This window comes from Trichomycterus rosablanca, chromosome 5, assembly GCF_030014385.1.
Source record: "Trichomycterus rosablanca isolate fTriRos1 chromosome 5, fTriRos1.hap1, whole genome shotgun sequence".
NCBI lineage: Eukaryota > Metazoa > Chordata > Actinopteri > Siluriformes > Trichomycteridae > Trichomycterus > Trichomycterus rosablanca.
In genome coordinates this window covers 718,968-742,254 of record NC_085992.1, presented here as the reverse complement: position 1 = coordinate 742,254, position 23,287 = coordinate 718,968, and the positions used below count along the sequence as shown (strand labels likewise).

Below are 23,287 nucleotides of genomic sequence, written 5' to 3'. Positions count from 1 at the left end.
AGCCCTGTAGGACCCCCGAGTAATCACATACTCCAGCATGGCGGTGAGAACCAACCATCCTGGTGAGATCCAAACCTTCTTCCAGGACACCTTCCTGCACCGTCTCTTCCTCCGAGCTCACCATGAACGTTCATCTCGACAGTAAACCAGCATCATGTAAATAAGATCTGAAGATCTTCATCCGTACAAGCATCTGTATCCAGTTCCAACAATGTGACTACATCCAGCCTCCACCCAAACCAGACGCCCACTGCTCAGGTTGGCAGTGGACTCAGATGGCATAGTGGCGGGTGTAAAAGTGTAACCAGACACCAGACTGATAATGCTGATGATCCAACGGTTAAGGCTCGGAAGGACTGTCCCTAAAACCCACTCACCAGAAGGTGGCAAACCCTGGTAGATGTCTACAGCCTGGTGTGGAGCTCATGGCCACTGATCCAGACCATGGGGAATTTGGACAGCCCGTGTCCAGGGAGCTCAGTGGGCAAAGCAGTCTAACGCACTAGAGGAAACTCAAGTCTGGTCAGGAGCTTTATGGACGCAATTGGCAGAGCTAAAACAACAGAAGGCCTAATGGGTTATCAAGTCCTTGCCGATCCTGCTGGCGGCTTCAACTTGGAACTGAACTTGGTCTTCAACAATGCTCAGGTAAGTGGGACGTCTCAAAGAACCGTCGACATGAATGCCAGGAAGGAGATCCAGCAGAACTTGGGTGCTCATGGACCTGTTCTTGGCTCAACAGCTGTCCCTGCATGGACCGATTTTGCTAGGCGCTAGGTACTGCTGGGAACACTCAAGAGGACCTTCCGTTTTGGAGACGCTCTCAACCAATTCGTTAACGTTTGATTAGTTGAAAGTGCACGAGCTACAGAATGTTGGGTGGAGAGGGAACGCCTGTGGGCTCCGTTTCAGCATGACCTTCCACTGACGCCAAATCTCCTTAAGAGATGATAGCTGGTCTAATGATACACCTACTGTACGTCTCTCTTCTATTTATATTTACATTTAAAGCATTTGGTGGACGCTCTTATCCAGAGTGACTTACAGAAGAGCTTCATCAGTAGATGTTTCTTACTCTAGTTTAAGTAAACAGTCCAATAATACACATCTGCAGGTTAGTAGGTGCATGTTTGGTCTCAGTTTAAGTTCTCAGTAAAGAGGTGATGAAGATCTTTAATCGTATTTGGAAGACGGTGAGAGACAGGAGATGTTGGTTCCACCACTTTGGATGCTGCTACAGAGACGATCCTTGATGCCCAAAGTCTTCCTCGGGTTCTGATTGGAGGATCAAGATGAGCAAGACTAGTGACTTAAGGTTACAAGTAAAGATCTGAGAACCTCGTGGTCTAGCAGAGAGAACAAATGGAGGAAATGATGTCCAAATAAAATTCTAACATGCAGGATGAGATGATGATTATCTGAGAGTTCTGATCTCTTACAGAAGGATTCCTCATCCTCTTGTTTCACAGGTTTCTTCTCTCGGACCTCTAAGCTGGATGTTCCACCATCTGAAACATCTGTGTTTAAATCGACATGAAGTACAAAATCAAACAGAGAAATGACTGCTGTGGTCACTCTGTCTCAGATTATAGACCGGACGTTCACACACCGTTTATCTTACACACACGAGCTTCATCTCCATGTTCCTCCAGTTTGAGTGGATTCTTCTGGAGTTCTCCGTTCACTGAGGTTCCACAGAGTTCTCCTTCTGAGCTCCTCTCCATCTTCACTCTGTAGGAAAGCAAGACACTCATCGACCACGTCGTTAGGTTCACCTGTACAGGGTTCATTTTTTGCAGAACTTTAAACTACTTGAACATAAGACGAAGATAACCTACTGGCCCTTTATGGGAGGGAAGGGGGGAGTAATTGCCCCTTTAGTTACCCAGACCAAGTAAGACCAAGGCAAGTCAAGTATATTTGGACGGAGCTTCTTACAATAGACACTGTCCACTAATACGCAAGCCAAGGGCAACAGTGGCAATGAGAAAACTCCTAAACATCACAAGGAAGAATCTCTGAGAGGAACCAGACTCAGCAGGAACCTCCAGCCTGCCTAGGTGGCCTAGATCAGGGTTTTTCTGGTCCCACTGTGGTTTACAATATGTAATGTAAAGGTCATTTCATGTTTGTTCCTGTGAAAATTTGTTTAATTTCATTATTATTATTCCCTTCAACCAATTCTCGTGACTCATGACCCAGGTTGCGACCCAGGGTTTGAAACACCCTGATCTACAGGATCACTGCATTACTTAAATTAGAAAGGTGTTAGAAAGTTCAAAGGAGTTGACGTGCTGATGATGGATGAGTTTTAATTCCTGGGGTGGCGTGTACAGAGTAATGAAGGGTGTGGTATGGAAGGCTACGCTGTACAGCCTGGAAGTGGGATAGGAGCTGGAGGTGAGGAGCTGGAGATGCTGAGAGTGACGAGGATGGACGAGATATGTGCAGATGAGGAATGAGAGAGACTTATGCCAAGTTCTCACTACACGACTGGATCTCTTGTAACCCGGGAGTCTTTCAGGTCGGTGTGATGGGTGATAGGGGGTTTCACACTACAACATCCATCACCAACTGGAATCACAGGCGAGCTTCAAGTTTGTGTGCTGATGTGCAGCGTAAAATCAACGAGGAAAAATAAATGAATCTGAGTGGATTTGGCAACACGAGCAGCAGGGATTGTTCTGTAGTGAGTTGGAGGTTAATAAATATTGTTTGCAATGCAGCGTGGGTGTTTTGTAGAGAACGATCAGGTCAGAAATACTGTAAAGCTTGTGTGTGTGCTGATGTATTCTGATATAAACTATATTACGCCCCTGTCCCACCTGTTTACACTCCTCCCCTGCGTTTCCTGTCACACCGTATCCTGCGTTGTCATTGGCTGTTCGACACCGCACTCATTGCCAGTCGGGCAACTCAGATCCAGATATCTGACAAGCTAGAAATCTCGATTCGGTCCTCGGCGAGTGCTCGGATCGAGTTGTTGGATAGTTCACACATAGCGATTGAGAGCTTCGATCGCCGAGCGAACGCCGAGTTGCTCCCGAGCCGGCAAATCTAGCGACGACCAGTCGAAGAGAGAAAATCAGGGCAAAGATCGTGTAGTGTGAACCAGACATTACAGATCCATGAATACCTGAAAAGCAAAATGCCGAAGATCTAAAGCGTAAGGGCAACCCGGAGCACAGAAGCAGATCTGAACCCCACTGAGACGCTGGAGCAGAACCTCCAGTGCGGCGGTAATTAAAATCCTCACAGCGATGGTAAAGTTCTGATCTCTTCTTATTAAAATAATTTGGTTGCAGATGCTGCTTAAGGCGGCTGATGTGTGGTGATATAGGTGTTGCATAACCTTGCTCTTCATAAATGGAATTAATAGCATGCCAAGTGTGAAAATTTGGGGAAACAAGGAGGGGGCAAATACTTATTCCCAGCTCATATATTGCAATGTATACAGTGCTGATGAATGAATGAGTGAATAATCACTCCGTGTGTAAATACTCAACTGCTCCAAGCACTGACTTTCATTCAGGCTGAATAACAAATCCCTCTGTTAAGGATACAAAGTGCTCTACATGGTCTATATGACCCGAATCTCTCACACCCTATCTAGTGCACTTCTATATAAAGCAGAACTCAATTTGGGACAGAGCCGCTCCCTGTAAGCCAAGCCGCTACAGAATTCAGTGGAACTTACCTTGTGTTTAAAGCAGAACCTCAAGTCCAACAATCACAATAATGATATTTTATTATAAATTCCATTACCTTAAACTGTACATATGAAATATAAACATCTTAATGTATATAGAATGGAATGTAAACACGGATCAGCTGCGAGATAAACGAAGCTTTTCGGTTGGATTGTAATGGAGACTGGAGGAGCTGATGGTGCGTTGCTGCCTCCTGCTGGACAGAAGCGGAATGGAGCAGCTCATGCTGTACAACATTCATTATTCATTGTCTGCTTTAGCACCTGTTTATCCTGGTCATGGTCGCGGTGGGTCTGATTCATTAGGCAGGAAACACCTCAGACAGGTCCACAGGGCAAACACACACACATTTATACACCTAGTGTCATTTCTAGTAGCTCTAGTTGTCCTGACTGAACATCTTTGGACTGTCGGAGGAAACCGGAGCACCCAGAGGAAACCCACACAGACACAGAGTGAATGGGTATGTCTGTTGTATGGCTGGGTACTGATGCTCAGTTGATGTTCTGGTTCATCCCAGATCTGTGCAGGACGCTGGAGCTTCTCTTCATGTCTTTATAGAGCTCGCGCATGCTGGATCAGGAAAGGGCCTTCCCTAAACTGTTGCTGCAAAGTCAAATGCATGTGATTTCCTTTAAATGATTTATTTATCACAGCTGTTATTACACCAGAAAAAACTTATTTTAAATACAATATTCGAGCGGCGCGGTGGCTCGGTGGGTAGCACAGTCACCTCACAGCAAGACGGTCCTGGGTTCGATCCCGAGGCGGAACGGTCCGGGTCATTTCTGTGTGGAGTTTGCATGTTCTCCCCGTGTCTGTGTGGGTTTCCCCCGGGTGCTCCGGTTTCCTCACACAGTCCAAAGACATGCAAGTGAGGTGAACTGGAGATACATTTACATTTTCAGTACAGTACAGTTACAGTATACAATCTGAGCAATTGAGGGTTAAGGGCCTTACAAGCAGGAGAGACCTTGTAAAAGGGTGTGGCTCACTTCTGAAGCAGAAATACGAATAATATTAGTAACTTAAAGTGAAAACAATTATGTCCAGGGTCCTAATAAATACTCGGGATAATGAGCTTCATTTCATGGACCTGGTTCATCAAAAATCACAGATTTTTAAATAACAGACTCACATTTCACATCATAAATTAGATGATAGAATAAATGAAGCTACGATACACAGCACAGCTACATTAATAGTTGAAGGTAAACCTAGAACATCCAGTGACGGTGCAACACTTCACGTTCTGTCTCACATACCAAAATTCTCCTCCGTGTTTTGACCCCCTCTCAGCGTCCACAGAATCGGTTGTTAGTTTTCCAAGCTCAGTTCCTCGAGTCGTGTTTTTAGCTGCTTTACACTCTTCCACATTTTGGACATTTTGACTAAGCAATTACTAACTGAATTGCTGTAGGATTGTTAGGACGCCTCATAGTGCAGATTAACCAGTAAAAGTGAGACACTTAAACGCTGCATGAATGAAAAATGTTAAACCGCTAAACATAAACATTAAAGTTTGAATTTTACAGCAGATTGCTGATTACACGGGAAACGTCTCATTTCATGGTGTGTGATGTGATTTTCACGGCTGTAGATATAAAGATATAAGGATATAAGGAGATGATCTTCACCTTCAGGTTCTTCCACTTTAACCACTTTTATCTGGAGTTCTTCAATCTGTTGGTCCACAAGGGTCCCGTATCCCACAGAACTTCTTACATCTGTACTGATCAAGGTCTCCATCATCACACTGTCTCAGATCCAACAATAAAAATACAATAAATCAGATTTTAGGGTTTCATTACAAACTACAGTACATTACCAGAAAAGTTGGTACGTTTAGTGAATTATTTATTTATCTTTAATCTTTATTTAACTGATAAAAGTAGAAAGAAAAGATTTTCTGCTTTTACGTTTTTACTGATCAACTTCATTCTAGTTTATAAATAGAAACACGTTTAGCTGTAACACTGATAATCTGACAATCATCGAAAATACACGTCCACCACATTCACTCAGGCTGAATAACAAATCCCTCATTAGTGGTTACACAGTGCACTACATGAGCTATATGAATCCATTCTCTCACACCCTATCTAGTGCACTTCTACATACAGCAGAGTCCGTTTGAGACAAAGCCGCTCCCTGTTAGCCAAGCAGCTACCAAATTCAGTGGAATTTACCTTGTGTTTAAAGCAAAACCTCAAGTCCAACGATCACAAATATGATATTTTATAATTGATTTACTCGGATTGATGTTTTATTTATGCAGAATAGAATGTAAACACGGATTAGCTGTATAAACTAAACCAGTTGCAGGTAGATTTCAATAACAGATGGAAAAAGCAGCCGCTGCGGTACTGCCACCTGCTGAGGAGTAGTGGAATAACGAGGCACAGTTTAATCTTTATGTGTTTCAGGACACTGATTTAATGAAATTTACTGCAATTGTATTTAAAATATATCGTTTGTATTGTTTCACTACAGTGAGGTTTGTGATTGTGATTGTGCGATTGTTTCTCGCACCACACATACAGCCGCTTCAACACTCTGGTGTAACGTTATTTACAGCCCGACTTTGAAAAAAGTTGATCACGTTAACAAGTTCTTCTAAATGAATAAAACATACACATATGCGTGCGTATTTATCAAATGTATTTTATTCAATCATAAAAACGTTGGATTTTAATTAAGTTACATCGACATGACGAATATAGTGATGAATTCACTTCGTTTCTGGCCGGTAGTTTTAACTAGTAGACTCGCTTGTCATTCAGGTGAGGTGTTGTTTTTGTAACACACGTGTTTTCCGTGAAAGTCCCCGTGATGTTTACGTTTGGTGATTACAAACAGTGCTTCTAATTGGTGGATTGATTGTAAATGTGAGCTCCCAGCCAATCAACGTGCGAGGGGCGGGACCAGTCGGAGTAGGAGTGTGAAACGAAATTGCCAACCCGGTGTAATAGCAAACCGGAGCTAGCGTTAGCTAAGCTAATTGTTTATAGCTTGTATAAAGTGTAACTGTTATTATTTTATGTTGTTTAAATTACTGAGTGATGTTCAGTGTTTAAACTCATAAACTGAATAATTTGAGTAAATCTGTTTCTTTATAAAAGGAGGTAAGTGCTGAAAATGATGTGAACTACAATGTGTGTTAGCGTGCTGGCTAGGCTAGGTTGCTGATAGTGTAGATGTTAAAACTCTTAACTTTTTATTATTTAATCTTTTCCTGTGCAAATCTCTCCTTTAAACACACACATACACGAGTCGTTTTAATTATATACATTTAAATATAAACAAATACGTGTTAAAATATAAAGTCATATAAATGTCATATAAAAGTGAAGTCCTGTAGTTGTTCCCCTCCTGATGTTCTCCATTCTTTGCATATTTTTTATTCTAATTTGGTTCCACCTTTTGCCCAAACACCCATGGTCCTGTCACCCCATCCCAAACAGGTTCAGGGGTAGTGTGGCCACTTCCATAACCCCCAAAAAGAGGACTTAAAAACTGGATGTATAGACGTGACTAGGTAACATAAAACCTTAATTCTGATCCATACAGAGGTGGGCCTGTTATTGGGTACAGATCCTTGTCTCCAGTGTCTGGTTGAGGGCAGAATTAATGGTTCCATCACTTACGTCAAGTGTACATAACTTACACTTCGATATTATTATTATTATTAGGTCCTGTCAAGTGGATTCCGACCTCAGGCGACCATATAAATAGTGTTTTTTTCCAGACTGTCCTGTCTACTGGCTCGTTCATCGTTCCTCTAATTCAGATGTCAAACTCAAATCACAGAGAGGGGCGAAATTAAAAAGCGGGACTATTTAGTGGATCAAACAGGGTTAATATTTACTAAACAAGATAAACAGGATATTGGATAAAGTACAAAAGGAAAATATATACTTCGATTACCGCCACGCCAGCACCACAAACACGGAAAACTGGTTTACTGCTAATGGATGTAAACCGATAATGGTTCCTGCTTCGCTGTTAACTCCCAGGCCTGTTTATGAATCGGTGTGTGTGTGTGGGACCAGTGAAGGAGACCCACTGCTGTATAACTGTAATGAGGTAACGATGTAACGACAGGGTTAATAAATCCATTCTAACGTCTGATCCCTCCTCACAGTCATGGCTGCGCCCGTGAGTCTGGAGCTGGACCCCATCTTCCTGAAGGGTTTGGGGTATCTGCATTCCAAGAGCAAAGATTCGGCCGAGAAACTCAAAGCTCTGCTGGACGAGTCGTTATCCAGGGGAACGGATTCGACCTATCGGACGCTACTGAAGGTCAGAGATCACCCACAAACCCACACTACATCCTTACAGAGAGAACACACTACACTCTCTGTACTCCTCCACCACTCTTACTGATACATGTACCTCAACCAGCCAGCAGGAGGCACTGTTGTCTGTAGAGAGCCAGACCAGACCAGGCCTAACCCTCACACGTAACGGGGCTACAGAATAGGCGTCTCCATGCACAGTTTAGGGAAGGTCCTAATGTTTGTCTTTAAGTGTTGATTGGTGGTTCTCGTTCCTTGTTGCAGGAAGCCGAGGTTTCCAAGGTGTCACTTCCTAAACTCACCAAGCAGGACTCCAAATCAGCCTCCAGTTCTTCATCCTCGTCCTCCTCATCCTCCTCCAGCAGCAGTAAATCCAGCAGCACAGAGAAGAGCAAGAAAGAGGCCGAGAAACGAGCCGCTGAGAAGGTACAGAACCATAAATATCCAGTCCAGAACCAAAACCAGTTCAGACTGGGACTGGAGTGATTTGAGGTTTATGACCTTTGCTCCTCAGGTGAGGGTGGAGTGTGGTGAAGGAGGCGAGCCGCCCAAAAAGCCACGCCTGGAGAAGGTGGAGAACCGTTCGTCCCCCATCACCTTCCTGAAGGACATCAGCATGACGGACTTCAGCTACAGCGACGAGACCAACGCCGAAGATTTCGCCATGGAGATGGGACTGGTGTGCGTCGTCTGCAGGTACGTCCTGGTCCCACGCTGGCTGAGGAGAGCCGAGACTACCCACCTTCAGAACTTCTCAGAACCTTTAGAACGTCTCAGAACAAGAGATCCACCATCAGAACCTCTCAGAACAACATCCAACCGTTCTGTTCTCATGAGATCCACCTTCAGAACATCTCAGAACATAAGATCCACCTTCAAAACATCATTAAACCGTTCTGTTCTCATGAGATCCACCTTCAGAACATCATCATACTGTTCTGTTCTCATGAGATCCACCTTCAGAACATCCCAGAACATAAGATCCACCTTCAAAACATCATTAAACCGTTCTGTTCTCATGAGATCCATCTTCAGAACATCTCAGAACATCATCATACTGTTCTGTTCTCATGAGATCCACCTTCAGAACATCTCAGAACATCATCAGAGCATTTTGTTCTCATGAGATCCACCTTCAGAACATCTTAGAACCTCTGAGAACATCATCATACTGTTCTGTTCTTATGAGATCCACCTTCAGAACATCTCAGAACATCACCAAAGCATTTTGTTCTCATGAGATCCACCTTCAGAACATCTCAAAACATCATTAGACCGTCTTGTTCTCATAAGATCCACCTTTAGAACATCATTAGACCGTTCTGTTCTCATAAGATCCACCTTCAGAACATCTCAGAACCTCTGAGAACATCATCATACTGTTCTGTTCTTATGAGATCCACCTTCAGAACATCTCAAAACATCATTAGACCGTTCTGTTCTCATAAGATCCACCTTCAGAACATCTCAGAACCTCTCAGAACAGCATCATACCGTTCTGGTCACAACGGTTTGATGATGTTCTGATGGTGGATCTCATGTTCTGAGATGTTCTGAAGGTCCATGACCTCTCCCCCTCTTCTCCCGCAGACAGATGACGGTGACGTCGGGTAACCAGTTGGTGGAGTGCCAGGAGTGCCATAACCTGTACCATCAGGAGTGCCACAGACCTCAGGTCACCGACAAAGACGTGAACGACCCGCGGCTGGTGTGGTACTGCGCCCGCTGCACCCGCCAGATGAAGCGCATGGTGAGAACTTTACTCTCATCTACAGCCTGTTACACCAGGACTATAGCTGGGCCGATATACTGTATATAGAAATGGAGCGAAGTTGTCCTCCAACACCTTAACTCGGTTACCTAGGTAACAGTCAGGCAGCACCGTAAAGGTTCTACAGGAACACAACACCACGGTTCTGGAACAGCTTGTTCTGTATGAATGTATATATTGTTTTGTTTCTCACTGTGGTCCAGGCCCAGAAGACCCAGAAGCCTCCTCAGAAGAGCAGTCCCACGGTGACGGCGGCCACGCCCGCGGTTAAAGACCCGCTGGTGAAGAAACCAGAACTCAAACCCAAACCCGACACGGCCGGGTCCTTCCAGGCTTTCAAGAGGACCGAGGTGAAGGTGAGGAGCTCACACACCGCCAGACTGTCACTCATCCACACACACCACGAGGTGTTTAAAACCCCAACAACACTGCTGCACCTGCTACACTCATACCAGAACAACACACAACTCACCCCGAGTTCCTTTAGACTGAAACCCATCAGAACTCGAGGATTCGGGCACCAAGGTTCCTCTCTGTACCATCACCAAGGTAACGGAGGGAACTTCATCACCTCTGTACTGAGAATCTCCATGGAAACGAACCTGTCAATCAAACCCCCTCTGTTCTACCTGTATTTGGTTCTAACAGGGTTCCAGCAGCTTTGGAGAGGAACGTCTGCATTTGCATTCACACGTTTCAATATATTGCACCGGTCTGTTCTCCTCTCTCTGTGTTTAATTTTGCACCCATTTTAGATATACTCGCTTCCCCCTGTGCACCCTCTTACCCCTTTTCAGGCCCGGTTCCAGTTCTCGAACTTAATTTTGAACCGGTTTAGCAAGTTTTCAACAAAAAAAAGAGGTTCCAAACTTTGAACATGCGTTCTCAGCTGGAACCACAGAATACTTCATCATCTGTGGGCGTGTCCGGTTCTCTGAAAAACAAAGAAACCCGAACGGAACCGGTTCAAAAACCAGAGTTCTTGTGGTGGAAAAGCGCTTTTTGACCAACGGGTAAACAGGTTCCAATCCAGTTCATGGTCGGTTCTCTGAATAGCACCAAGGTTCGGAGAAATCCGAACGGAACCGGTTCAAGAAAGGTGCTATTTGTTGCCGTTGACTGCATCAGTACACTGACCAGTGGCGGATTCATAGTTGGCCCTTTTCGACCAATGGGTAAACTGGTTCCATTACAGTTTGTACCCTCTGCTGATGACGCATCCTTGGTTCCAATAGCGATCGGTTCTGTAAAAGGCACCACGGTTCTGAGAACCCTGAATGGAACCAGTTCAGGATCCAGAATTATATTGGTCAGCATGTATGAAGGTACACGCTCTGTATCCTTCCGCCGCTTGTGCCAGTACCTTGACTGGACAGTAGGAGTCAGTGTGGAGCAGCGTGGAGGTGACGTGGTGTAAACTGTTGCTGATTTTTTGATTTTTATTTCTGTTTGTTCCGTATCGCCGCACTGATCGTTAATAAATGATTATATTTTATGTCTGAATCTATTTTTGTGCTTCAGGCGTCGTCGGGGGCGACGGTGACCCCCTCCAGCGGCGCATCATCCCTCCCCTCGGGCAGCGCCCTCACCGGCTGGGCCGCCTTCACCAAAACCTCCACCGCCACCTCCTCCGGGACCAAACCGGGCCTTAGCAAGCCTGCCCCGCCCACCAGCAGCTCGAAGCCTGCCGGTCTCTTCTCGCTTGGTACTAAAACTCAGTCGGGAGGCGGGAACGGGAACAACGGGGGTGCATCCGCGCCCCTGAAGCCGCCCCCTCCTCTGACGCTGGGTAAACCGGCTCTGAGTCGCTCCAGCAGTTCGGAGAACCCGACGAAATCGGGGTCGTCGTCGCCCGGGGCGTCGTCCGGCAGCGGGGCGGGGAACGGGGCCGCCTCGGGATCGAACGGAGGAGCCGGCGGGAGCGGCGGTGGTAACAACGGCAACGGCGCGGCGAAAATCTCAGCCGACGGCAAGACGCCAACGTCGCAGGAGTCTCAGATGAACGCCATGAAGCGGCTGCAGCTGGTGAAGAAGAAAGCGGCTCAGAGGAAAATGAAAAAGTAAACGAGCCTGGCCCGGGAGGAGAACATACCAAACTACCAACATTCATTCATCATAATATGTCATTATTAATAAAGAAATTTAAAAAACCCTCTGTCCAGATACTTTTGATCCATTAAATCTTTATAGAATAATAATAATAATATTAATTTATGATGTTTTGTTTTAAATACATGACGTCTCAACCCTCTCCAGACCTCGAGATACAGGGAGCTGAAGGTAAGGCCTCCTAAGATTAATCACAGCTGCTGATATCACAGTTAAAAGCATGTGGAACACTAGTCTCCTGTCAAGGATCAGTCAGTAAACCTACCTACCTACTGTAACTGAAAGGAAGTGTGTCCTGGTGGTTGAACGTAATCCAAGAAGCACCATAGAACAGGTATGGTATGAATAAAAAGCTGGAGGAATCTGGGTGACACTGTCTCCAGCCGAGCAAGCTTTACATTATCACGCTACGTAAACACTGTATAACATTCAGTGGTTTTAAGCCACGTCTACCATACAGATGAATATTGTAGGTATACAATGAGTGACTGTGTCTCATTTATTGCTTATATTTTTGGTCAAAACGTGAGTCTTTTCCCAGCGTCCACACTGGTGTTTAAAAATCCCAACATTGCTGCACCTAATACACTCGCACCAGAACGACACATGGATGAGATGGAAAGAGGGACGTGGCTACTGATACAGAGCTACAGTTAGTAACTGTATACCTACAAAGTGCATCTATCTGATAGGTGTGGCTCATAAAGTGGCTGTAGGGCAGTTGTAGCCTAGTGGAGACAAAATGTAAATGTAAGCAGGACAGGTGTTCCTAATAAACAGCTGATTCAGAAAGTATTCGGACATGTCAGTGACTTACTGATCAGTCCGTGATGTGCAGAAGGTGGATTGGCGGGTGTGTGTCATTCCTGGGTGAAATTGAGTAACTCGATTGGTGCCTGATCTAATATAGCCGTTTATCTAATTTAGCAGATGCTTTTATCTAAAGTGACTTCAAATTGTGACCGAATACAGAGCAGGCAAGGTGTAAGGGCCACGCCCAGGGGCCCAACAGTGGAAACTTGGCAGTAGTGGGGCTAAAATTAACTCCAATGATTAGTCCAGTAGTTTAATTACTAAGTATGAAGGAACGGTTGGTTATTATATGGTGAAAATAATCTAAAGCAGGTTAGCCATTAGCCGCTAAGATAAGCTAAGCTAACTGGAACCACATGGGGAATAAATTCTGGGTGATCGTGAGAAAGCGTTTTGTTTGAAGTGTTTACATAAATACAGATGGATTATAATAAAATATAATAATTATTGGGACAAACACAACAACTGATGTTTAAAACATTTATTTATCAGCACATAGAGATTCTCATTACATTAATAATCTTATACTGTATAAAACTATAATTTCTATAATCATAAAGCTCTGGTAATATAACTAAAGATTAATATATATACTCTATATTTCTATATATTTATAGATTTCAGTAAATAGAATCATTTCTCTGGGTTTTATATATTTATGTTATTATAATTATAAGATTTGTGAGTAAAACACTGCAGATCAAAGTGCTAAAAGTGTTAGCGGCTCTCGGTGCTGCTTTAACCTTCATTAACTTCATTATCTTCATTAACTTCATTACAGCACGACAGAAACGGGATTCGATCCGAAAATTCAACACATTTTGATAAAATAACATGTTTTTAATCAGTAAAGGCAGAGATGTGTGAGATCAGTCTGCAATCTGTGCAAATCCCAACAGATCCGATAACAAAAATGTTCATCCGAGTCAAATTCCAGCCGTTTATCTTCTGCTGGATGTGAAAATAAAATTATAGATTTAATTTATTAACTTCGATTCTGTAAATTGGTGCAATTATGATGTCATACCGAACCCCGCCACAGGAGGGTACTCGTGTATTGTGACGTCACAGCTGTGCTATAAAATAAGCACCGCTCAGTACAAACACTGACAGTCATCTAATGTGGCCACTTCTACAACCGCCCCCCTAAAAAGGAGCCATCATAACCCAAAAAGGGGGCATCAGATTCCATAAAAAGAGGGCATCATAACCCAAATAAGGAGGGCATCAGACACCAAAAAGGAGGAACATCAAACCCCAAAATACGGGGACATCAGACCCCATAAAGAAGGGCATCAGACCCTGTTCCACAATAAAGTGGTGGACGTCCTCACGGAAAGTGGAGCTTTAAACCAATTAAATACGAGACGTTTCTGTTGAGGGGAAATTAATTGTGATCGTTACGAGCGTCCGGTTCACTTCGTCCGGTTCACTTCGTCCGGTTCACTTCCAAAGGAGGACGAATACGAGTCCGTCCTGGTATTGCACTGGACTGTGGACGGGCAGATGAAAAACCGGTCCGTCCACCCTAAAACCGGGCGTCTGGACACCCTAGATTCATGTGGAAGGTAATTCAGATGCAGAGACGTACTAATAGTAAAAAATAAGGTGGAAATTTGACTCAGGAACACTTTCATGTCACCGATTGAGGGCTCGTCAGCATCTGTGTTGACTTAATAAGTTAAAAGTGCTTCTTATTTACTTCACAGACATATATGCTTCATATTTCTAAAACGTTCCTTCATTAACACTATTACACACAATACACACGCCTTACTGTTCACACGCCTTACTGTACCCAAATCACATGCACTATACGGCCAGAAGTATTTGAACACCTCTGAGAAGCTTCTTACAGGACTTTGAAGGATGTCTGTTAGCAACTGTTGTGGCTGAAACACATGACTTCAGTAATCAGAAGAGGCGTCCCAATACTTTTGTCCCTATAGTGTACACTGCTTCATTATAATTCATAGTAATTTGGAGGATTCTGAAAAAAATGCGGAAGCATTTGACCTTCATCTAAAACGCTGAACCTGAGCTGATAAACTGACCGCTTTGATAAGAACGTGGAACGAGGATGTTATTAAGACACGTCCCAGGTCTGGTCTCATGTCCTAAGCGTAGGACATCTTGCCGAGGTAGTTAGCGGGGACGTAGCCCCTCTGACCGTTGGACTCCGCCAGCCACCAGTCCTTGTTCCCTCCCAGGTCGGAGAACTTAAGGATGCGGACGTGCTGATGCTCCTGCAGACTGAGCTCCTGCTGACAGCGCGCCTCAAAAGCGTACACGGCGTAGAACTGAACGAGGAGAAAATAAAAGTAAAAGATTAGCCAGCCAGACCGCGTGGTGAAGAGTAAAGAGAGTAAAGAGTGTTGTAATCCACGTCTCTTACGTGCTGGTCCTCGTCCTCGGGGCTGGGCGTCTCCTCCTGCTGGCTGGATGGCGTGGAGGCGCTGTAGCTGGACAGACTGGCCCTCCTGCTGCCCGACACGAACAAGCTCAGGTTGTCGAAGTCGTCGGGGCGCTCGTTGAGGACGTCGCGCGCCGGGTTGTACGGCTTCAGGAAGGTGGAGTACACGTAGCCCTGCGAACCTGGACAGACACAATGCAACCACAACTGATGAATTCGTGCAGGTCTCATGGCCACCCTAGTCACGACCCCCTGGGTTCCTTAGGATCCTGGAGCTCTAAAAACAAACGCTATTTAAATGCTATTAAAACAAAGTGACCTCTTCTGAGGAGCTTCTCACTAGGCTTTGAAGCGTGTCTGTGTGTGGGAATTTGTGCCCATTTAGTCAGTATGTCTGGGCGCTGATTGATCAGTCGATGTTCCGGTTCATCCCAGAGCTGTTGAGTGAGACTCTGTGCAGGACACTGGAGCTTCTTGCTTTTTAAACCGAGCCTTTCTCTTACGTCTTTATAGAGCTCGCTCATGCTGGAACAGGAAAGGTCCTTCCCTAAACTGTTGCTGCTAAGTTTATTATTAATTTATTAACCTGTTAGCAACTGCTGTGGCTGAAACGTTCATTCTAACTCGACTGACCCAGAGCCTATAACAGGACAAACAATGTTCTCCTTATTACTGGACGAATGACCCTCAGGTGGCCAATCCACCTCCTGGAATGTTTTGGAAGGTGGAAGGAAAACAGAATCCAGAGGTAGCCCATCCAGGATAGAACAGGTCAAAGTTCTCATTAATGGTGACCAGAAGTGGAACTCAGACATACGTGACTATTTACATTTTCAGCATTTACACTACTGCGACAGTACACAGTCTGAGGGTCAAGGGCCCAACAGAAGCAACCTGCCAGTGGTGGGGCTTGAACCAGCATAGACCTTAATACACTTCTTCTAACTGTGAAGCATGGTGGAGGGAGCATCATGGTCTGGAGCTCCTTCGCTGCCACAGAGATGATGGAAGTCTTCTAGCCGTTGAGGATCCAGCTGATGTAGGATGGTAGGCAGAGGTGCTACAGGAGAACGCCAAGGCTGGCTGGTGGAACGAAACCACAAACCAAAACACTGAAATAAATCAACACCAAACAGGTTTATAAAGATATGAAGCTTCATTGATGGCCTTCCACGCTTGCCTGGCCTTCACTTCTTTGGCCACGGTTCACTTTGGGCACTCTAGCCACAGGCTGGCACATGTAAACCCAGCTAACCCACTTACCATCTCTGATTAGAACCACTGGTTCCCTCTTTCCAACCAGTTTTTGGCTTTCAATCTTACTCACCCCTCACTAAGCCTTCTGCAACAAGTACTATGAACAAGAAGGACAACAGAGAGACTGTAAAAGGTGATGAGCTCTAGTGCCAGCTTTATTTTTTTCTACTGTCCTGCCATTCTTATTATGCCAGACCAGCCAAGCCGTGGTCCCCTGGGTATGGTTTACCACCCTAACCCTGCCCTCTTGGGTACACCCAACAAGACCAATCCAGCTCCTCCCTGGTATACTTGACCACTTCAACCCTGACCCAGCACACAACCCTTGCCTCTGGGCTACCTCCAATAAGGCTCTCTTGTGTTCATTCTTCAAGGACACACTGCTATCATCCGGTTACGGACCTACACAGACACCATTGGCCGTGTCTGCATTATCTGAGGGGTGATGGCTGAACAGGGTTCCTAGTCACACTCTGCAGTCCGGTCGAGGCGCCTGCACTAGGAGTGGCTCTCCATATGCGACACTGTGCTCTGTGTACCGACCACGCCCCTGGCAGGTGAAAAGAAGTGATCCGAGGTTGCGCATATTGTGGGAAAAACCAACGAGACAGAGTTAAACCCCACCTGGACACGACCGGATTGGGTGAGACTTACTGCCAGTGTCAACCAGCCAGCGGGAGGCGCTGCCGAACGGGTCGTAGTCCTCCAGCAGGGCCACCAGCTCCCCCTGCAGCAGGGTGACGTCCCGATCCTGAGTGGCATTACACTTCCTCTTCAGCTCGTACAGTCGGTCGGTGGAGTACTGAGAGATCAGCTTCATCCTGTCGGCCTCCGCCTGAGGCTGCACGCTGTCCACCACCTGAGGGAGGGGTGATATTTCAGAAATAGAGTATTATAATAAATAAGAAGCATTTTTAGGTTTTAGGGTGTGTAGTGATGTTTTGATTTAGCGCTGGTGTACCACGTTCTTCCTCTCTCGCTTCTCAAAGCTGACTTTCCTCTCCGTCAGTCTCTGGGAGTTCTCTCTGACGAAGCTCAGGTTGCAGATCTCCTCCATGATGCTGTTCTGGACCTCACTGATGTTCGACAGAGGAGCCTGGACCAGAACGAGTACAAAAAATATATCACATATCATCAGAAGTATTCGGACGCCTGACCGTGAGCTTACATTACATTTACATTTTCAGCATTTAGCGGACGCTTTTATCCAAAGTGACTTACAGCACTGTTACAGTATACTGTCTACGCAGTTGAGGGTTAAGGGCCTTGCTCAAGGGCCCATCAGTGGCAACCTGGCAGTGATGGGGCTTGAACCAGCGACCTTTTATTATTAGTCCAGTACCTTAACCACTAGACTACAACTGCCTATTTAAAAACAAACACTATTAAAACAAAGTGACCCCCTGTGAGGAGCTTCTCACTAGGCTTTGAAGTGTGTCTGTGTGTGGGAATTTGTGCCTGTTCAGTCAGTACGGCTGTGCACTGGTGCTCAGTCGATGTTCTGGTTCATCCCAGAGCTGTTGAGTGAGACTGAGCTCAGGGCTCTGTGCAGGACACTGGAGCTTCTCTTCATGTCTTTATAGAGCTCGCTCATGCTGGAACAGGACAGGGCCTTCCCTAAACTCTTGCTGCTAAGATTATTATTAATTTATTAACCTGTTAGCAACTGCTGTGGCTGAAACACTCATTCTAACTCGACTGACCCAGAGCCTACAACAGGACAAACAATGTTCTCCTTATTACTGGAGGAATGACCCTCAGGTGGCCAATCCACCTCCTGGAATGATTTTGGGAGGTGAAAGGAGAACAGAATCCAGAAGTAACCCATCCAGGATAGAACAGGTCAAAGTTCTCATTGACCGTGAACAGAGGTGGAGCTCAAACCTGTATGACCAGGATCCTGAAGCTCTAAGGCACAGACCTTAATACACTTATTCTAACTGTGAAGCATGGTGGAGGGAGCATCATAGTCTGGAGCTCCTTTGCTGCCAGAAGTTGGAAATCATGAGGATCCAGCTCATGTAAGATGGTGTGCAGAGGTGCTACAGGAGAACGCCAAGCCGGCGCTCTGGCACCTGAAGCTAAACAGAAGTTGGACGATGGAACAAAACCACAAACCAAAACAACACTAAACAGGTTTATAAAGATATGAAGCTTCATCCTGGAACACCAGCTGAGCTTCACCCAGTCCAGATCACCTGAAGAGTGTGTGTTTATGGTTGTGATTGTGGTTGTGATTGTGGTTGTGATTGTGGTTGTGTTTATGGTTGTGATTGTGGTTGTGATTGTGATTGTGGTTGTGGTTGTGTTTATGGTTGTGATTGTGGTTGTGATTGTGATTGTGATTGTGTTTATGGTTGTGATTGTGGTTGTGATTGTGGTTGTGGTTGTGTTTATGGTTGTGATTGTGATTGTGATTGTGTTTATGGTTGTGATTGTGATTGTGGTTGTGTTTATGGTTGTGATTGTGGTTGTGATTGTGGTTGTGTTTATGGTTGTGATTGTGGTTGTGATTGTGGTTGTGATTGTGGATGTGTTTATGGTTGTGATTGTGGCTGTGATTGTGTTTATGGTTGTGATTGTGGTTGTGATTGTGGTTGTGTTTATGGTTGTGATTGTGGTTGTGATTGTGTTTATGGTTGTGATTGTGATTGTGGTTGTGTTTATGGTTGTGATTGTGGTTGTGATTGTGGTTGTGTTTATGGTAGGGCTGTCAAACGATTAAAAATTTTAATCGCGATTAATCTCAGAATTTCATATAGTTAATCGCGATTAATCGCATTAAATAAAATCTGTGTAAATGTTATAGAAAACAAGGTTTTTTAAGTGAAATGTGAAAAGTGGACGTTTCTACACGAAGTGAGTGTGTTTTGACCCTTTTGGGGCTTCCATAGTTCATGGACTAGCGTGCTTGACTCCGGTATTCAGTGCCGTAACAGATTAAGTTAATAAAGTGTTTTGCTCCCGATAACTTGTGAATATACCGTGTATTTATTTCTTTATTATGCAAGTGCATCCCTACGACGCTCAGTTATATTATTTTAACAAACCGCAAATGAACAACGGTGGCAAGTCCGACATTAAAACGTTGGTTCTACCAGTCAAGTCTCAACATGAACTAGAATTTGCGTTAACGGCACAATTTTTTTAAATCGCGTTAAATTGAGATTGCGTTAATGCGTTATTATCGCGTTAACTTCGACAGCCCTAGTTTATGGTTGTGATTGTGGTTGTGATTGTGGTTGTGATTGTGGTTGTGATTGTGTTTATGGTTGTGATTGTGATTGTGGTTGTGATTGTGGTTGTAGTTGTGATTGTAGTTGTGATTGTGGTTGTGATTGTGGTTGTGATTGTGGTTGTGATTGTGGTTGTGTTTATGGTTGTGATTGTGGTTGTGATTGTGTTTATGGTTGTGATTGTGGTTGTGATTGTGGTTGTAGTTGTGATTGTGGTTGTGATTGTGTTTATGGTTGTGATTGTGGTTGTGATTGTGGTTGTGATTGTGTTTATGGTTGTGATTGTGATTGTGGTTGTAGTTGTGATTGTGGTTGTGATTGTGTTTATGGTGGTGATTGTGGTTGTGATTGTGGTTGTGATTGTGTTTATGGTTGTGATTGTGATTGTGGTTGTGATTGTGGTTGTAGTTGTGATTGTAGTTGTGATTGTGATTGTGGTTGTGATTGTAGTTGTGATTGTAGTTGTGATTGTGATTGTGGTTGTGATTGTAGTTGTGATTGTAGTTGTGATTGTGGTTGTAGTTGTGATTGTAGTTGTGATTGTGGTTGTGGTTGTGATTGTGGTTGTGATTGTGGTTGTGATTGTGGTTGTAGTTGTGATTGTGGTTGTGATTGTGGTTGTGATTGTGGTTGTGGTTGTAGTTGTGATTGTGGTTGTGATTGTAGTTGTGATTGTGGTTGTGATTGTAGTAGTAGTTGTGATTGGGGTTGTGATTGTGGCTGTGATTGTGATTGTAGTTGTGATTGTGGCTGTGATTGTAATTGATTGGTGCGCGACTCTTACAGGTAGCTGCTGAACAGGGGGCTTGGCCAGGGTGCTCAGCTCGGTCAGCAGTGTGAGCATGCTCAGTAAGCAGTTGGTGAGGATGGTGTAGGCAGCGTGGTTGAAGCTCTGTAGGTCCAGGGTGAGCTGGATGTTCAGGGCCTGGTAGTCCCGCTGAGCCTGAGCCTGCTCCTCACTGCCTGAGGAACACGAGTCCAGCAGCTTGTCGTAGCGCTTCTGGATGAGTTTCTGAGGGGATGAGAACATGGTCTGCAGTGCCAACAGGGGGTTCACCACCAACCTCTCCAGACGCTCCACCTACAGAACGAGACGGACAATCAGACTCAGAGGGACGGCCTGTCCAGAGAGGGCCCTGTCCTAGGTTGCTAGGGAGTTGCTAAGGTGTTGCTATAGTATGGGTGTGGCTTCTATGTTGTGTTACATGGTTGTTAGACATTTGCTGTAGTATAAGGCTGTTGCTAGGTTATATCCTAGATGGTTGCTGGGTATTTGTTATAATATAAGGTGGTTGCTAGGCATTTCCTGTGGTATAAGGCAGTTGCTAGGATACTGCTTGTATCCTAGATAGTTGCTAGGATACTACCTATGGTATCCTAGACAGTTGATAGGTATTTGCTATGGTTCCCTTCTTGTCACACATTATTTTTTGTGTGTGTCTGCGTCATGGTCGGGTGAGAGTACGCTGGCGTCCCTTTGTTGACTGCCGCTTCTCCCCATGTCTGAACTGTGTTTGTTGTCTTTGTCTTTGTCTATAGTGTTTATGTTTTAATTTTAAGTTTTTGTCTTGGGTTTGGCGTGTTTGTTGCTGAACCTGGCTGTTAGCACCGCTGCTATCGTGCTCTGCTGAATCTGGCTGTTAGCACCGCGGCTACTCTACTCTGCTGAACCTGGCTGTTAGCACCGCGGCTATTCTACTCTGCTGAACCTGGCTGTTAGCACCACGGCTATTGTGCTCTGCTGAATCTGGCTGTTAGCACCGCGGCTACTCTACTCTGCTGAACCTGGTTGTTAGCACCGCAGCTATTCTACTCTGCTGAACCTGGCTGTTAGCACTGCGGCTATTCTACTCTGCTGAACCTGGCTGTTAGCACCACGGCTATTGTGTTCTGCTGAACCTGGCTGTTAGCACTGCGGCTATTCTACTCTGCTGAACCTGGCTGTTAGCACCGCGGCTATCGTGCTCTGCTGAACCTGGCTGTTAGCACTGCGATTCTACTCTGCTGAACCTGGCTGTTAGCACCGCGGCTGTTCTACTCTGCTGAACCTGGCTGTTAGCACCGCTGCTATCGTGCTCTGCTGAACCTGGCTGTTAGCACCGCGGCTATTCTACACTGCTGAACCTGGCTGTTAGCACTGCGGCTATCGTGCTCTGCTGAACCTGGCTGTTGCACTGCTGCTATCGTGCTCTGCTGAACCTGGCTGTTAGCACCGCAGCTATCGTGTTCTGTACAAATGTTGTCGTTGTCATTTATTTATTCTTTGTATTATTAATTGTTCTTGTTTTTGTAATGTAAAGCGACCTTGGGTTTGTGAAAGGCGCTATATAAGTATAACTTATTATTATTATTATTATTATTATTATTCTAAGGTGGTTCCTAGTCTAAGGTGGTTCCTAGGTTGCTAGGTTACTGCCTATGGTATCCTAAATGGTTGCTAGGCATTTGCTATGGTATAAGGCGGTTGCTAGGTTACATCCTAAAATATCCTAGATGGTTGATAGGCATTTGCTGTGGTTTAAGGTGGTTGCTAGGTTACTACCTATGGTATCTTAGATAGTTCCTAGGTATTTGCTATTGTATAAGTTGGTTGTTAGGTTGCAAGGTTACTGCCTATTGTATCTTAAATGGTTGCTAAACATTTGGGCATTTGCTATAGTATAAGGCTGTTCCTAAGTTGCTAGGTTACTGCCTATGGTATCCTAGATGGTTGCTAGGTGTTTGCTATAGTATAAGGTGGTTGCTAGGTTACTTCCCATAATATCTTAGATGGTTGCTAGGTATTTGCTACTGTAGAAGGTGGGTGCTATGTTGCTATAGTTGCTATGTTGTTATGACAACCACTGTGTTGGCATCCTGCATTAGCATTAGCATTAGCTCTTACCAGGCGCCTGTAGGGATCATGGCCGTTCTTCTGATGCTGAAAGCCGTTGGTGTCGATTTTATCAGGATCCTTCATGATGGCTTCTAGATCCTCCACGTCCTGCACCGCCACCCCAATCATATCCTGCTCACAAACGCAAACACACGTAACGCAGCGTGGAGATCACGCCGGTGAGGAAGTAATCACACCCTGAACATAATAACTGAGGAGCACTTCACTTTCACGTCACTGTGGATGTATCTTGATCCGCTGTTCTTTGTAGGACTCAGCGGTTCTCAACCAGGGGGCGTCAGTGAGCCTGGGGGGGGGGTGTCAGGTTGCATTTAATTGAGAAGAGTAAGGAAGTATCACACATGATGGGACGGTTGTATCTATGGATTTTTGGCATACAGGAGATCTTGTGATGTCATAAATCTAATTTAAACTCCCTATAGCCTAGGGTGGGTCATTGAGAATAAACACACTGTAACCAGGTCCACTAAAGGACTCCACCAAACCACAGTGAGAGCCATTATGAGAACGTCCGTCAGTTCATGACCTGAAGACCTGAAGTTCTGCAGCAGGACGTTAATAGGAACCACTGAACGGCTCAAAAGAAACTAAATGAAGGTTTTGGACCTGAACCCTGTTGAGATGCTGAAGATCCTCCAGTGTAGTAAAATGATTCTGCAGGGAAGAGCGGCACAAAATTCCTCCACAGAGACATAAAACTCATCACGAGTACTGTGTATGTGTGTGTGTGTGTGTGTGTGTGATGGGTGAGTGTGTGTGTGTGTGTGTGTGTGTTGGGGGTGTG

General features: G+C 45.0%; 2 protein-coding genes across 6 annotated transcripts in view; one reads left to right on the top strand and one right to left on the bottom strand.

Annotated features, from left to right (window-relative positions):
* Positions 1 to 6,684: 6,684 nt before the first annotated feature.
* ints12 (integrator complex subunit 12) lies at positions 6,685 to 11,930 on the top strand. Its single transcript, XM_062994738.1, has 7 exons — positions 6,685 to 6,835; positions 7,855 to 8,012; positions 8,273 to 8,434; positions 8,523 to 8,704; positions 9,599 to 9,758; positions 9,983 to 10,135; positions 11,301 to 11,930. Exons 2-7 carry the CDS (start codon positions 7,857 to 7,859, stop codon positions 11,841 to 11,843), a joined length of 1,356 nt encoding a protein of 451 aa, XP_062850808.1. The 5' UTR covers positions 6,685 to 6,835; positions 7,855 to 7,856; the 3' UTR covers positions 11,844 to 11,930.
* Positions 11,931 to 13,167: 1,237 nt separating this feature from the next.
* The window catches only part of arhgef38 (Rho guanine nucleotide exchange factor (GEF) 38), a 39,261-nt gene continuing 29,141 nt past the window's right edge, over positions 13,168 to 23,287 (bottom strand). For all 5 annotated transcript variants that reach the window (XM_062995460.1, XM_062995461.1, XM_062995463.1 and 2 more), the window contains 6 exons: positions 22,492 to 22,614; positions 20,392 to 20,688; positions 17,333 to 17,467; positions 17,026 to 17,230; positions 15,097 to 15,296; positions 13,168 to 15,001 (listed from right to left, as the gene is read on the bottom strand). In XM_062995460.1, coding sequence (XP_062851530.1) covers positions 14,819 to 15,001; positions 15,097 to 15,296; positions 17,026 to 17,230; positions 17,333 to 17,467; positions 20,392 to 20,688; positions 22,492 to 22,614 — 1,143 coding nt within the window. In that variant the 3' untranslated portion in view covers positions 13,168 to 14,818. The remainder of the gene's footprint in view (positions 15,002 to 15,096; positions 15,297 to 17,025; positions 17,231 to 17,332; positions 17,468 to 20,391; positions 20,689 to 22,491; positions 22,615 to 23,287) is intronic.